Here is a 16,255-nt window from a genome sequence, read left to right as displayed (position 1 = left end):
CAGATGCGGCAGTGACGATGTCTCATACGACGATGCCTAGTTTACACCCAAGAAGCGGTTGTTTAAAGGAAGAAAACGAATGTCGTCGAAGGTGAAGCTCACGAAGTGGTGCTTCGTGGCATCGGATGACGTCAAGTAGGATGCAGACGAAGGCAGCGGAGAACTGAAATTTAGGCAAAAATGACGTCCCCACAAGTATCCCAGCTCTACTTCAACGCAGTGAGGAGAAGCGAGCACACTGCCGCGGTTTTAATCGGTGATGACGTCACCACTTTAAAAACTAGCGCAGAACTAATTTTGATGCTTTAGCTAGAAGCTTCATAGATTTGAATTCTGGAATAACTACGAATTTTGAACAAACCAGTCCGCCTTCCCTTTAATACCTACGATTTGCTGGAACAGTCTTAAGATTCGCACACTCATACAGGTAAAACTCTATATGTATACATATATATATACCGAAAAGTGCCTACTGCGGGAACATTGATATTAGTACTTCCGTTAGTTTCTGCGCTTTTTTCGCCGCGATTTTTCACCATGGTTTTCGTGCAGACTTCTCATATTTTTGTTTTACGAAACTAATTTTACGCACAGGTTTATTCAATGATATATTTATTTTAGAATTGAATATAAGGTAGTGCAAAAGCATTACGGAAGTTTAACATTCATTTTTGCCTTTATTGCACTGATAGTCAATGCTTGATAGAGCTAGCTTGTAGAAATTCCGTGCTTGCGAAGAGACTGAGAAAGCAGATTCGTCGACGAGCACCATGTAGTCCGTGTAGCGGTATTCGTGGCCACCGTACGTGATGTAGAGGCATTCGTGGGAAGGGTGCACCTTGCCCACTATCCACGCACCCTCGTGTTCAGCGCGGCCTATGTAGAGTTTTTCTCCACAACGGGTCCAGCCTCCCTCAATGGCTCCTTCCGGTACGGAGCCGTCAGAACCCTGCATCCACGTCAATCTGGCACCGCTGTTGACGAGTACCTGCACAGCAGAGTCGTGTCATGTGGCAAATTTTTAGACTAATTAAGGTTGAATAAGGGACCAAAATTTTTTGCGGCACTTCCTGCTTTAAAAGAAATGCCTCTACCAATCGTGAGCCAACACGATAATGACGTGCAGGATCAGATGTGTGCAGAAGTAGATGAGTGAGATCCAGTGGTGCAGTGAGCCATTTGTGAATGGAAGCGAAAGGAGATTCCTGGCTACTACAACACGATCGCTTTCGTTGTTACCTAATACGCTTTCCCACCAGGGAACTTTTGCAGCGCGACGCCTGCAAAAGCTACTGGAGCGGCGTTACGTGCGAGAGGGTTAGCATGCCCACTCATGCTTCGGAAATGGAGATGATTCGTTCCCTGTAAGACTTGCGCGGATTAACACATGCGCCATAAGGTGACATTGGGGCATTTCTGGCTTCTTATTTCCTGTTTTCACACACCTGGAGTCATCGTGAAATGAGCTCAATAATTGCGCCAAATAATGATAGGCGGTATCCTTTAAAATATATTCCTTTTTTTATATGCAGGGCGCACGAACAAGGACTTTAAGTAATTTTTGAAAGCAAGCTTTTTGGATTTGGAAGAGGCTCTTTTTTTGGCACAGCATTGTCAGAGATATAGTACATCAGAATACAGTTAAGACATGCTAACTAGCCGGCTCGTGATATGCTATTGAAAAGTTAACTTTCTAACTTTTACTCTTAGGTTCCTTAATTATTGAGAAACCTGTAGCCCAGCGTAACTATTATCCATATCAGTGTTTATATTTTAGAAAACCCCGGTCACCCTCTGCGCTGTAGCCCAACATATTCTGGCTACATCACGCCATAATGCATGCTCTTTCGAAAAGCTTCCGCGTAAAGCAACCTGTCCAGTGCAGGTAACTCGTCGAAATGACCAAAATTTGTTATTCTACAGCGCCGACGCTAACCACGCTTTCGAAACTCTAAACACTGATATAGATATTAATTACGGTGGGCTACATGCCTTCGAATACTTAAGGAGCCTAAAAGTAATAGCTAAAAAGTTAACTATTTATTATTAGTAAACCAGCATGCTAGTTAGCATGTCTTAACTGTGCAGGTATCAAGATAGGTACCACCGCCAAAGGTCTGTTTCTCGAGCCAAGTGCAGTGGCGTAAGTACATGTGTTGTTTGTGCAGAGAATTCTGAAGCTAGACGACGCAGCCAGCCCTATATGTTGTTGATCGTGGATATCTTTTCATCACGTGCATCACGAGTTTTCTCTTGAATGGCGATAAAAGAAATGATTTTGCAACTAAAATTTTTCACCAATAATTTGTGCCGTCAAGTAAACTAAAAGGTACTGTTAAATAAACTTAGTCGGAGTCAGCGCCCGTCCTGTCCGTATTGCTGTGTGTTTTGTGTAGAATTTAGCGCTGTTTTTACTTTCCTAACACAACGTCAAGTAAACACCCAAGCGAAAACTAGGTTAGCACTTCGTTTTAACTTTGAGCAGAAAATACTGAGATGTTTAAAATTTTAAAAGTTTCAGTACCATCGATATCATCAGTGGCGCGAAATGCTGATGGCAGTCGGAGTGCTCAGAAACTGCGGTTGATGGTGGAAACGATTGTTGCGTTGATGATGCTACACTCGCATCACCACAACGGATATGCTGTCGCATTTTTTTTTTAAAGCTTTCTACAGGGAATGTTGGAGTAGCCAAATTTAGATATCAGTGCTGAGGTGTGGCATGTGATGTTAGAGATGTAGGAGGGCTGGAGTGCGCCATGGAAGATCGTATGTCATACAGTCACGCACGGTAACTCATCCATGCATGCAATGCGGACGTCCAGGGTGACAGGCGCTGCAACGGAATGCAGGAATCAGAGTGAGGGGGGAGAGCAGCAGAGTGCGGATGACGCCGGCAACGGCAGCATAAATTCGTCAAATGCCTACTCTACAGCTCTCGCTGGAGTTGGCTTCAGATTTGCTGGAGTTGTTCGCAATGTACCCTTACTTTTCCTTTTATTTTCGAACAGGACACCGGTGGATTACTCACATCGAATTTGTCGCAGCGTTGCTCGCCGCCATCGTAGGAGACGCAGCAGCAGCCGTCACCAGGCATCACCTTGCCGGGAATGACGTCTCCTTGGTGTTCAGCGCGGCCGATATAAATCGTCCGGCCGCCTTCCTCGCCGCAGGGTAGAGCGCGTCCAAGGATTTCATCGCCGTCGAATGGCAGCCACATATAACCTAAAGGCGACAGCGCCGCACGAAGGACTACTGCAAAGCAGAAAGGGCCCATTTCAATAGAGCATGAGCCCCCATAGCAGTTGCATGCCGAATGACCAGCGGTTGAGCCGACGAGGGAAGGAAAATGAGGGGCTCATTATGACATACATTTGAAGGAACAATAATCACCGAAACCCATGATGATGAGGGAATCTGTCGATCTGTTTCGCTTAATTTCTTCTATAGAGCAATGGGAAATACGACTGGATTTAGGTTATTGCTGAAATGTATTTGATAATAAAGTGGAAGAAAAAACACCCACATGCTATTGGTGGCATCCGAACTAACGTCCTCGAGATTTTACGGCCAGTCGCCTAGCAACTGAGCTATAGCGATGGCTCTCCGTTCTAACACTTTCAGGGTTATTTATGTAGCGTGTAAGCCAACCTCAAGAGTCTTAAACAGCTCCACCATGAGTAAGTACAAACCATCTTGGATTATTCAAGGCCTCTCAGCTTGCTCCGTGACGTCACGCTAGTTGCCCGTCATACGCTGGCGGCTGCTAGGGTGCGCCGGCAGTGTTCAGCGCATTATATTACTACCCGAAGTGTAATTTCTGTACTAATAATATGAATTAGCGACATAATAACAGCTTTTTAACAGCTTGCATAATTAAGCTCTATATTTTCCATGTTAATTTGTAATTTATGCTTTCTTTCGTGGCCCTCGAGACACACTTCGAGATGGAGCTAAGTGCTTCGTTTTTATGGTTTCATGATAATACTTGTGACCAAGTATCGCAATACTATAGTTCCTGCTCTCAGTTCATCGCAATTAGTTGATATTAACACCAATATATCATTTACTATACAGCATAGTATCAAAATGCAGTAGAATTAATGAATGAAATGAGGATCTAGCCGCATCTCTTGCATTCCAGTGCATTTTAAATAAACGCACGTTTTTTTTTTTCAGTTTTCGAAAGCGGACGGCGTGTGAACGCCAAAATGAACAAAATAATATAGTCGTGAAAAACAGTAACATGAAGTCTATATGAACATTTTATTGACCTCGGTTGCTTCCATTAAAATAATTCAATTCATTAATCAATTTTTAGCTTCCTGGCAGCTGCCTTCTTCTGTCTGCTGTGTTAAATTACGTCATTCTTCAATTTCAAAGGTAGTGAGCGCAGCCTCACCATGCCAGTAGTCACAGGTACTGTCAGATCCGGAAGGACTATGACAGCACATTTCACATATGGAGACGTCTCAGTTTGTAAATGAAGAAACATGATGGACTTCTTTTCTTTTGGAGTGACTGTGACTTCAAACGAAGACACTTAATTTATGCGTTTTTCTTCCTTGCTTGCCTTGATAGAATTGTTGATGGCTTCCTAAATATCGTCATTTTCCTGACGTGCTCTCTTACTTGCTGCGTACTCGCGACATGATTGTGTAGAAGAAAGGTACGATGGACAATTGGGGAACACTGAAGGCACTGCGTCTTTAGGAAGTTGAACACCATCGCAGTTGAGTTGTGCGGTTATTCGTGTTTGCTTATCATGATGTGAGAGCTTGGTATAAGGTCTTGCTCATGGAAACGGAGCTCGAAAAACTACACGAGAAAGCCTAATTTTAATACCATTCAGTTCTCTCAAAACAACTATTTAAACAGCTTTTAAATTTACAGAACATTTTCATTTGGTGTTGTGTTCTATACAACATGAAATAATCTATCAAAAGAGGTTAAATTTTAGTTACTTACGTCTGTGAAAGGAAGTGCCATCATCCGAGTTTTCTGGGAGCTTCAACCCTGGGAAAATCAAACACTCTTTTTGGGCCACCGTCGTATTTCCCCCGCCACCCATGCACACAGCATCTGCCTATGTTGCGGCGGTTACAACGTCAGTGTGGTTTTCTTCAGCACCACATCAAGGTTTTAAGCGCACAAGCCAAAAGAAAACAGTTTGGCCTCCTGCGGCTGCAAAACCGAGAAGCCGGAAAGGAGAAACCTCAGCACGTTCACTGCCTAACCTAACCACAGGAAGAGAGAGTGGCAATATACACATACGTTGCCTCCCGGGTGCCATGCACCTGTGTTGCAGCCGCCTTCATTTCACAGAACTCTAGTCTAGGTCGCTTTTGTAATTAGCGGCAGACGTAGTACTTTCGTCGCGGTGAGGTGGAGCGTGATTGAATGGTGGGAGTGAAAGCAATAGGAGAGCCCTTTTATGCTACTGTCACCCAGACTTCGCGCACTTTTAGTGGGAAGCTCCCAGACACCCTTAGAGCGTGTGGGGGTAGCGGTCTCGGACTCGAAGGAGCTGCCCTCGACTCAGCGTGGCAAGCTCAGCGGAGACCAGCCACCAAGTGACAAGAGGTTTTTGGGCGTTCGGTGCCAAGCTTTCGCTGGTCGCAAGCCAGAGAATGGGTCGGAGCCAAAGGTTCACAAACAAAACAAAGTTTATACAGCAAGGAGACGATACAGAGGATTTCACAATCACTAGTACACGCACATACAAAGTGACTAACAGAATAATGCAACTTCGTGCAAAGTTAAACTCGAGAGAGAATACAATTCAAAGGCAATATTGCACCTAAAGTGCACTAACACAGGAGAGAGAGGTAAACAAACAAAACACAATTTGTTCACCGGGCACTGCGGCAGTCCGACGACCAGAGTTCCACGACGATGCCGTCCCGCAGATTGGCGAACGTTGCCTCGTTGGTCCGATGCTGGCCGAGTGGTGTTTTCCCGGGAGTCGAACGGGCGCGCTTCGATGAAGCTTAAACGGCGGTCCGGACTGACTGATAGCTGTCAGCGTCCTTCTTTTATAGGCTCGCTCTCACGTCTGTTTGTTCTACGCGCCAGAGTAGGCGCGCACATACACGCAGCATCTCCAGTGTAGTTTCCCTTTCTTTCTCTCGCCGGCCGCGCGTCCCCATTGGTCAGAGGTCGGGGGTCGCGTCTCGACGTTTCGAGCGTATTCTGGCCTGGCGCCATCGTGGCGGCGTCGCCGACGTCCGAGTGCAGAGGAGGGGGACATGTCTTAGCGCACGCAAGGCTTTCCCCTCTTCCCCCCGTCAGCTGTAGAAGCGACTCGGATGTTCTAGACTAGAGTAATCTTCGTGCATGACTCATTCCCTCGGCGCACGCCGTGGCGGTGAGCGGTTGTGGAGGAGAGAGGGAGCACACGCACAGGCTAGGCGCTCCGCGGGGGTTTCCTCCTCTCCCGTTCGTCTCGTGCCGGCGAGACGCGTCCGCGCGGCGCTGTTTTTCTTTGTTTGCTTCAAAAATGCGCCGAATTTTGTGACAGCTACATATGGCGTCAAGCGTGTTGAGCAATCAGCACAAAGTTACGCTTTGAGTTGAGTTGAGTTGAATTGTGCATACTACAGGTAGAATAAGGTCACGCTTGTCGGTGACTGCATCTATATGAATGGCACAAAAGTTTAAAAAGGGCGTGGCAATGAGAGTTTTGCGACGTAGATTGGAGGCGTAACTACCATACTATTGATCTTTCCGTAAACTGCTCCGTGTATGCCTCATAGCGCAAATGAAATGTCTCCCAGAACTGCTCCTGTAACCATTTCAAACATAGCTTTACTGGTTGCTGCAGGAAGCCTCTTAGTTTGTGGACTGCCAGGGAATACAACGAAAAACTACGCAGTCTACGCGGTCTTGCGGCATTTTGCAGCTGTGCAGTTTACGCCCCAAACCCCTCCAGTTGATGTCTCAAGCATAGAGGCGTAGCATGGCGAGTCGTATGCGCGGAGTCCGTGCGCAAGAAAGGCTGGAAAATGCATTTATTTTGCCATAGATGAGGTGCGGCCCAAGTGGATGTACAGAAGATAGGAAGATAGTCATGTGGCACATGCTGCTTAAAGGAACTTTCGTACCATAGAAGTATCGCTAACAGTGAACGTGACCGAGATTTCCGGAAAAAATGCGAGGTACTGTAATAAGCGTGCATGCAAACATAAGTGGAGTAGATGAGGCTTTAGACATAGAAAATAAATCTTGCGCCTAAGTCGGCTTCTTGCTGACGTTATTGTTTATTGCCGGCGATCATAATTTTGTCTCTTTCTAAAATCTTCAAGACACTTCTGCTTAAATAAGGAAAGAACCGAATCGTGCTGCTTCGCGTGAAGTCCCTTAATTAAAATTTCAAACTGCGTTTTTCACTTCAAAAAGAAAATAAAAATTTTATTAGCATAGAAAAAAGTGGAAATGATCAGGTGTGCACCGCCGGCGGGCGCTCACGGGTGCTGGATCAAAAATTGACAACAAATGATAAATATTCCGTGGCGGCCAGGTAATTATCACTACAAGAAAGTGTGTCGAAACTTTTTTCTGCTATGATGTTCGTCAATAAGAATTTGGAAAATGCAGTAAAGAAGATAGGGTGGAGGAAACACGAAATACGGACAGAGTGGAGCTTGTCGGCGTCGCCCTGACCACCTTTCGTGTTTCCTTCGCGCGATTTTTTTTTTTTTACATCATGAGCCTTCACCAACTATAACAACTTTCGGCTTTGTAAACTGCTTCAGGATGTGTTGTGCATCGCATGCAGTTTCGCCGAATATCACTCTACAAGTACACCCTACTGTCACATTAGACGACATTAGAGAGAATTTGCGACGTTTTTTGTTTTTTTTTTCACTGGGACATCTATGAATATGTACGCATATGGCGGACGAAGACACCAATTAGTGCCTTTTGGTGTAATGTGTATAGAAAAAATGAGCTCAGCAACTATAATAATCTTTTTGATCACACAACATTTCGCTCCTGTCGCCTAATACTACTCCCCAGACCACCTGAATCCTGACTACTGGTCACTGCATCTGCGATCTGTGCACGCACGCTTCCAGGGTGTGCTCTCAGAGGGAAGTTCTCGGAAATCTTTGTCCGATACAAAACTTCTTGAGCAATAAGAAGCACCTTTCCGTAAGCGAGATTTCGATCTGGACCGCTCTTTTATAATGTCAGGTCAGACAATCAAATTTAGATATGCGAATTACCACTATTATTTTCTTTTTCGCAATGAATTTACTTCAGTCTGACCGTTCACTCCTGGCAATGCTCGCAGTGGAATTGGTACATCTGACTGCTCAAAGTAATGCCAGGCAGCACCAGGTTGTGGGCACCTATATGCAGAAACTTACATGGCATACATTTGAAGGTACACATCCTATGCCGATGTGGAGATGTTTGAAAATTTGAAAGAGACTTGATTATGTATCATGGTAATCATTCTAAAGCGTTATGCTTTCCAATATGTCGTGTGGTCATTTTTGTGTGCGTAAATAACATTTTCCAAGCATGTCTCATAAATGAAATGCCTGAACAGGCAGTTACTTACCCCTCGACAACAACGCAAAATTGTTCTCCAAAAAAGTCACGAGATGCTGCGAGCTTCCAATGGACCCAAACAAAAGAAAAAGGAGAAATGAAGATTAACCTCTCTTCCCTAACAAGCGCTTATAATACGAATGTGCAGGGCATGCTAGACTAGAAAGATAATTATATGTAGTACACTGCTAAGTGGAAGCCTAAAATATGCTTCATTTTTGCGAATCTTTTCAAACTTGGAAATTTCGAAGCCTCGCGGATTCCAAACATGTCCACGGTTGAACTTCACTCTATGTGTGTCGTTTCGATCTCTTCCACCACCTGGCAGATGGCGATGCACTCAGGGCCTCTGTTAGGGAATACACCATTTTTACCCTTGTCCTTGTACGTGGTAGTACATTGAAATTCGTGCTGACGCTTCGCTCGTCGGTCTAAGGTGGCAGTTGCCAAGCTTGAGCTGCCTACTTTGCGGCTTCTCCGGGCTCTGAACGGTACATGATTCTTTATTTATCACTTGTCAGTGAAGGCGTTCGCGCGGCTGAACATCTCTCTAGCGGCTGCCTGCCGAAAATCAGAATTAGAGTTTCATTCCTCGTATAGAAGAAAGCGGATAGTGAAATTGTGAAAGGGATGACGCATGCGAGAGCAATTTTTGGAAGAAAGCTTTATATGGCTCATAGACTTGTCTGTTACTTTCCTCAGGTCTTTCTGGCTCTCAAGATCAGATCCACACAGTTTTCTGACCAGTGGCTATCAGTCGGGAGAACTTTCGTCACTCCCGCCTACGCTTGTTTGCCTTAACGCCGAAGGGGCTGAGAAATGTGTGCTCGACCAGAATTTTCACCACTCACCTTTCCATCACAGAACTGCAACAAGCGTTTGTCGACGTGGGCGCTGTGCTTTCAGGGATGCACAAAACACTGCCGTTGGTTGAGGGCGGTCACAAGAGGACCGGCTTGAAAATGAATAAGCAAGCGTAATATTAACCTCATGCACAGCCGGGGTCGTCACGAACACTATGTGGCGAGCTGACGCAGCAAACCACAAACATCACAGAGATGTCCGGATTGAGTCTAAACCTCTACGTACCAAGGCATAATCTCTGAGACCTCTTGTTTACCAACGTTTTTTCGTGGAAAAAACTGAAGACGCTCTCACGACATTATATCTGCCTTAAGCTAGACTCCTCGTGGATATAACTTGTGACGTCCTCGGAATGTGAGATATAAGAATTCCATAATTTCAACAATTTGATATTTCCTGTTGCCTTACTGCATGTAAAGCTGGAAATTGCTCTTGACTACAGATTGGAAGCATGAGCAGCGCCGCCTGTATATTTGTTTGTGTGCTCGCGATCGCTTCACGGCAACATTATCCTACCTAAAAAGGGCCGCCGCAGTGGCTCAGTGGTTATGGCGCTTGGCTGCTGACCAGAAAGACGTGGGTTCGATCCCGGCCGCGGCGGTCGAATTTCCATGGAGGCAAAATTCTAGAGGCCCGTGTACTGTGCGATGTCAGTGCACGTCAAAGAACCCCAGGTGGTCGAAATTTTTTGAGCCCTTCACTACGGCGTCGCACATAGCCCCAGTCGCTTTGGGGCGTTAAGGCCCATGAACCAACCCACTTAAAAAGAATATATTGGAAGTAGTAAAGAGGAATATCCGTTTGCATCCCTCAGGTTTTTGACTCCGCTGGACACAGTTGGTTTAGAATGCCAGTCACTTTGGTTAGGATTCGCTTTGCGATTTCGTTACTATTTTTACCTTCAAATTATACCTTGCGCTACAACGAAAGCTGTCTTAGCTTAAGAGGTCCGAGACCACAGTCTGAAAAACGTTTTTTATATCGACAGCCAGCACTATAATAATAAAATTTTGGTCTCATCAACTTAAAGAGCTATTTCAAGTTCACGAATCAGTTAAATTAATTCTTGGGAAGTTAATATTTCTCCGAAATATGTGAAAAACGCTAGTCGCGCTAGCAATGATAACTACTTAAATGCTGATATGAGGAAAGCTTTGGCAATTGTGTAGCTGGTTCTTATCTGTTATGTTATGTTACGTTATGTTATGCGTTATTGTTACCTTGCCTTCACGCTGCATGCGCAGTCCATGCCTGTTATGTTAATTCGACTAGGATGTTTTTAACTCAAGTTAATAATATCGTAGTTGAAATGACAAAGCCGGCATAGTTGAAAGAAAAAAAGCAACTGAGTTGTTTCGTGAAATACCCGCAAATGCAAACAGCATGCGTTGCAAGCACCCGTGCTTTGCATGCTGTCATACAAAATTACAAGGTCTTCACCCCGCTGACCATTGGGCATTTCTTCAATTGAGGAGTCCACTCACATTGTGGACATAATGCTCTTTGCATTGTTTTAGCATTATCGTAGCATTATAGCGGAGGTCTAGAGGCAGCAGATGACCCAAGGAACAGTAGAATGAACACGTACATAATTTTTGTAATGAAGAATTTTACAGTTATCGCATATGCAGTATTTAACACAAATTATTGGTCGATATACAGTCATATTCTCTTTATCTAGATGTCCAGATCACCTAGACTGGGCGCACTTAAAACATGCCGAAATATCTGATAAATGTCGATCTGGATCTCAGCGCTACGCACTATACCTCGGACCAGATACGAATTTATGTGTTGTAGGTACGTATATTTTCGGTGTAACGGTAATAAAATGGATGTGTGATGGAGGGGGCTAATGACCAGCCTAAAAATCTCGCTGTCATCCATGTAACGTTTTATGGTTAGTGAGTTCGTCCTGCCTTCTTGCTACCATGACCTATTTCTAGCGCGGGGGTGCTAGTCCTAACGCCAAAACTGACTGCGTCTTCACTGAGGGCAAATTCTGGATGTAGTGTGTCAAGCTATCCGATGAAGCCTGCCCTCCCAGTACTGAAGAGCTCACCGTCCCTGAAGACCTCCCGACAGCGCCAGAAGCTTCAGTACTGCTTTCCCTTTCGTGACATGTTGGACGAAGTTATTTTTTTTGTGTGCTAGCGACTTTACTTTGTCATGGCTCAAGACTCCCTTGTCTCGTACTCGCTGCTTAAAATGATTGACTAATCCTTCATCATGTGCACCAATGAACTATGTACGATCGAGATGCCGGCAGCATCTGGCCGGCTTTACTCCTTTCCTGCCTATATCTTCGCTGTAATTCCAGAAGTAGTCAGCTGAACACGCTGATTACACACGCTGCGTATGACGCTTTGCGTGTCTGCGCTTTCCTTTTCTTAACCAATGACGACCGTCATCCGATTTACTTCGAGTAGATCGTGCTTCTCCCGAACTCCTCTCTTTATATACCACATAGAAGAAATGCTTTTCGACGCCAAAACCACCATTTCAATTAATTTTTGATCACCATTTGAGGCCGGTACTCGCCGCGTTGAGATGTGTCCTTCATATTTGCAGCCGTTGTAGTATTGTCTTGCACAGCGTAAGGAACTGACAAGTTCAGGATAATCGCCCACGGGGCCTTATCCGCCACTCGCGTCGCCCCAAGCCAAGCTTCCCTGGTTATCGTCAAGTTAAGCATTCTGTCCGCTGCCAATAGCACGCCGCGTAACGGAAAGAGTACTTTAGAAAGAAACCAAATCCTCCCGTTCCTTACTTTTCCTAAGCGCTGCAGAATCCGACTTTTAAAATGCATCCTGAACTCGCACTGAACAGGTTTGATGACATTAAAAAATATAAGGGCAACACGGAACATTTAAAATGAAATAGGTTCGTCCCACTTGTGCGCGTATTCTTCCCTTTTCTTTGTTTTGTTTAATGATGTTCTTTGCACATCGAAAGAGGGGGACAAGCTCAGTGTTCAAGACTGACAGCTCCTGCACCATGTAGCATGTTCGACAAGCAGCCCACAGTGTATATGACAACAGTAAACTTTTGCACAAAAGTTCTCATCATTCATACAAAAATGTGTACAAAAATGCATTAAATTGTCTAAAATTTTGCAACGGAGTTTCTACATGAAATAATGATATCAACATAAATTCCATGACTTGTCATTTTAAGGTTCAAGACTGACTGCTCCTGCACTATGTCGCATGTTCGACAAACAGCTCACAATGTATGTGAAAAAAGTAATGCTTTGCAAAAAAGTTGTGATCATTTATAGGACAAATGCGTACATGAATACATTAAGATTTCTAAATTCACCTCAAGAGAATTTCCACGTAAAAGAATCATATAAACATTAATTCCATGATGTACTATTTTCCAAAAATGTTTTACAAAAAAATTTTCAAACATTTTCCAAAAAGCCCAAAAATGTTTTATCTCTTGTAATATTTTGCTGTAGCGCAGACAGAGCTGTAATACCAGAAGAGACTTGATTCTTTGTTTTAAATATAGAACACTTGCTTTGAAAAAATACTTAGCAGTAACCGGTTTATGTGCTACCAATCAGAGAGAGGGAGCAGATAATCGTTATCTGCTAACGATTATCGTTAACGCTGTTTTTAAGAGAAGAAGTGATGTTTTGGTTTATGGGGTTTAATCTCCCAAAGTGACGCAGGCTATGAGGGTCACTGTAGTGAAGAGCTCCGGAAATTTCGGTCCCAGGAGTTCTTCAACGTGCTCCGACATCGCGCAGTACACGGACCTCAAGAATTTCGCCTCCATCGAAATTTGACCGCCGCTGCCGGGATCGAACCCGTGTGTTTTGGGCCAGCAGCCGAGCGCCGTATCCACTAAGCCACCGGGGCGGCTCAGAAGTGATGCATATGAGAAAATGGCGTTCGTATTTTCTCCATGTGGGATGATTTGGGGAGTCAATTGTGTGGAAGGAAGGTCGCTGTTATGTACGGTAAATAATGAAGATGCCAATATTGGTCCTTCTAGAACACCTTTTGGACGTCCTACTCTTAATGAGGGCATCCTTTTTCGAAGAGAGATACTGATACCTATTAGAAAAGGTAATTCTTTTGGAGATAACGTGCCTTCCTATGCATTCCACAGCCTTAAAGATTAGAGAACAAGACTGCAGGAATAACGTAGTCGAATGCTTGCCGATTGGTCAGGAATAAACCCATTTAGAATAAGCCCTTTCAGTATTCTGCAATTTTTTTCTTTGGATATTCAAATGGTGCATGCTCAGACTACGGCCTTTTATAACCCTGCGTTCATAATGTTACATCTTTCAATAAATTATATTGGCCATCCATTGATAAAGAGTTGAAACGTTTTTAAAATAAGTGGAAGTACAGGTATGGACCTGTACTTATTTACGGGACTATCATTTCCGTCTTTGGGAATAGGGCACACTCCGTCAATTTTAATGTTGTCAGGATATATGCCCTATTTCAGGACACGATTTATAATGGGATCTGAAAGATGTTAATTATGTACGACTTATGTTTTCCAGGAGTAGCGTCACTGTCATCGAATCTAATAGAAGAAATAGTTTTCGGTTTATCTATCGTTACCTTTGCATCATGTGGCATGGTATGGGACAATATCATTGAGTTGGCGATGCTTGCACTAAGTACACTAAGCGCCGATGTGCTTCGATAATTACTAACGGGATAACGCCCGCCCATATAAAATGGTTGTTAACACAACGAATTTCACGTAACACTGAGAGCTTTAGCTGGCAGATTCTTTACCGATAGGTTTCTAACTGCATTCCATGTTTTTATCAGGTCGTTAAAAGCCGTAATAAACAGCTCGTCGTAGTAAAGAAATTCCGCCCATTGTATTTATCGTTTAATTTCATACCGATATTTTTTATGCAATAAATTCATTTGAATCACTATCTTTAACTAATTAGTCCTACATTTTATTCCTGTAGAGCATTAACTTCTAGTGAATCGCATTGCTCCAATCATTCCTTATTCATTTTTTAGGCGCCTTATTTATCGATATCGTAATATAATCTGCATCATACCAAGCAATAAACTGAAAAAAAAAATTGAATGCGTCATTTGACTAAGGCTCGTTTAGTACCAATTTCAAGTTGACATTGTTGATAAGCGCGTGATGAAAATAATCGCTAATTGCAGACCATCATTAAAATACGAACTGTTAAACATTATTTTGCTTATTTACACATTATATTATTACTACACTGGAGTATCATTATAGTAGTTTGATTGTTAAGCTATTAATTAAAATACGATATAAATATCGTTTCTTAACGCTCAAGTTTGGCAAAACCTTCCAATCAAACACGTAGCGTTATTTGAACGCGTGCAACGATATATGGCATTGTTCTAACCTTTGTTGCAACCTGGAATGGGGTCCAAAAGCAGACTGTTGCTAGTTGAAGGCGAGGACTGTAGAACAAAGAATGGCCGCTGTTCCCAATTGCAGATGAGAAGATCGTGTCGTCGGTACAGGGCGGTGTAGACACCGAACGAACTGGAAGCGGCGCGGCTGCTCCGAGGGGGCACGCTGTGCAGTTTTATGCTCACACAAACACACCACGCCTTGCAAAGCGCGATCGCCGGAACTTCCGTGGCGATAACGCCGTTACGCGCGCGCACACTATGGAGGAAAGAACACTCATGGTGACTCAATATTGGACGTTGCAAAGCTTCCCTGCAATCGGAAGTTGGCGCGCCACTGCTTCTAGCCTTTGTGCTAGAGGCGAGGTTCCAACAATGTTGGTGAAATTTTTAGGGGAATCCCCCAAGCAGGAGAAGATTTGTAATAAGCGAGTAATTACTCATTGAAGAATGTTGGTCAAATCTTTAGGAGAATCCCCCAAGGTGGAGTAGATTTGTAATAAGGGAGTAATTACTCATTCACATCCATCCAAGCCCAGCCATACGGCTACAAAAGAAAGCTAAACAGCTTTCTCAGAATCTTCTAAGTTAAAGAAAAATTTGTCCTTGTCCGGGTTTCAAACCTGGGACCACCGCTTCACCGAAGAAGGGGGTAGATTTGTAATAAGCGAGTAATTACTCATTTAACAGTCTTGATCAAATGTTCAGAAAAATCCCCCAAGGTGGAGTAGATTTGTAATAAGGAAGTAACTACTCATTGACATCCATCCAAGCCCAGCCATACGCCTACAAAAGAAAGCTAAGGTAGCTTTCTCAGAATCTTCGAAGTTAAAGAAAAATTTGTCCTGGTCCGGGATTCGAACCTGGAACCACCGCTTCACTGGAGAAGTCACCCTACCAACAGAGATAATCGGGACGGCAAGACTATGGTAGGGAAGCTTCACGACCAAAGCAGCAAAAGCCGTTTCACGCTGCAGCATGACCTTGAATGGACTTTGCAAGCCAGAATATATAAAATTTATATTCCCACTGCAGGAGAGCTCTATGATATCGCCGCAGCCGATCATGCCTCGTGTCGACTTCATCGACTTCATCAACTTCCATCTACGGCGCGAACAGATCAGATCAGCTTAACCTCGATCAAGGCTTACCTTGAGTCTAACATCGTCGCCAGGCGTGCCGATGACCCAGCAAAACAAAAACCTGAGCCGATAAGGCTAAACACATGCATTCGCAGCTCTACTCGGCTTAACGACATTATAACCACATCACTTTTTTGGGTGGCCAATGAGGTTTTCCTCCTTTCCTTGTTCTTATTATTCCCCGAATCTCTGCACACCGGCACTAGTAAAAACAGGCTCCTCGATCTGTCATGAACTGTGCCTTTGGACCAGGAACCGATAGAGGAAAAGAAAACTGGCATTGCAGGCATAGAAGATAAA

At 44.0% G+C, this 16,255-nt stretch overlaps 1 protein-coding gene across 1 annotated transcript; it reads right to left on the bottom strand.

Moving 5' to 3' along the window:
* Window positions 1–596: 596 nt before the first annotated feature.
* Window positions 597–15,240, bottom strand: LOC149333024 (pfs47 receptor-like). The gene is made up of 6 exons (XM_089558549.1): window positions 14,804–15,240; window positions 9,411–9,514; window positions 8,570–8,622; window positions 4,969–5,016; window positions 3,032–3,255; window positions 597–988 (listed from the first exon to the last, which is right to left on the bottom strand). Exons 2-6 carry the CDS (start codon window positions 9,416–9,418, stop codon window positions 659–661), a joined length of 663 nt encoding a protein of 220 aa, XP_089414675.1. The 5' UTR covers window positions 9,419–9,514; window positions 14,804–15,240; the 3' UTR covers window positions 597–658.
* Window positions 15,241–16,255: the final 1,015 nt, after the last annotated feature.

Source organism: Amblyomma mixtum, chromosome 8 (assembly GCF_055824585.1).
Source record: "Amblyomma mixtum isolate Tamu chromosome 8, ASM5582458v1, whole genome shotgun sequence".
NCBI lineage: Eukaryota > Metazoa > Arthropoda > Arachnida > Ixodida > Ixodidae > Amblyomma > Amblyomma mixtum.
This window is presented reverse-complemented; position numbering and strand designations above follow the sequence as displayed.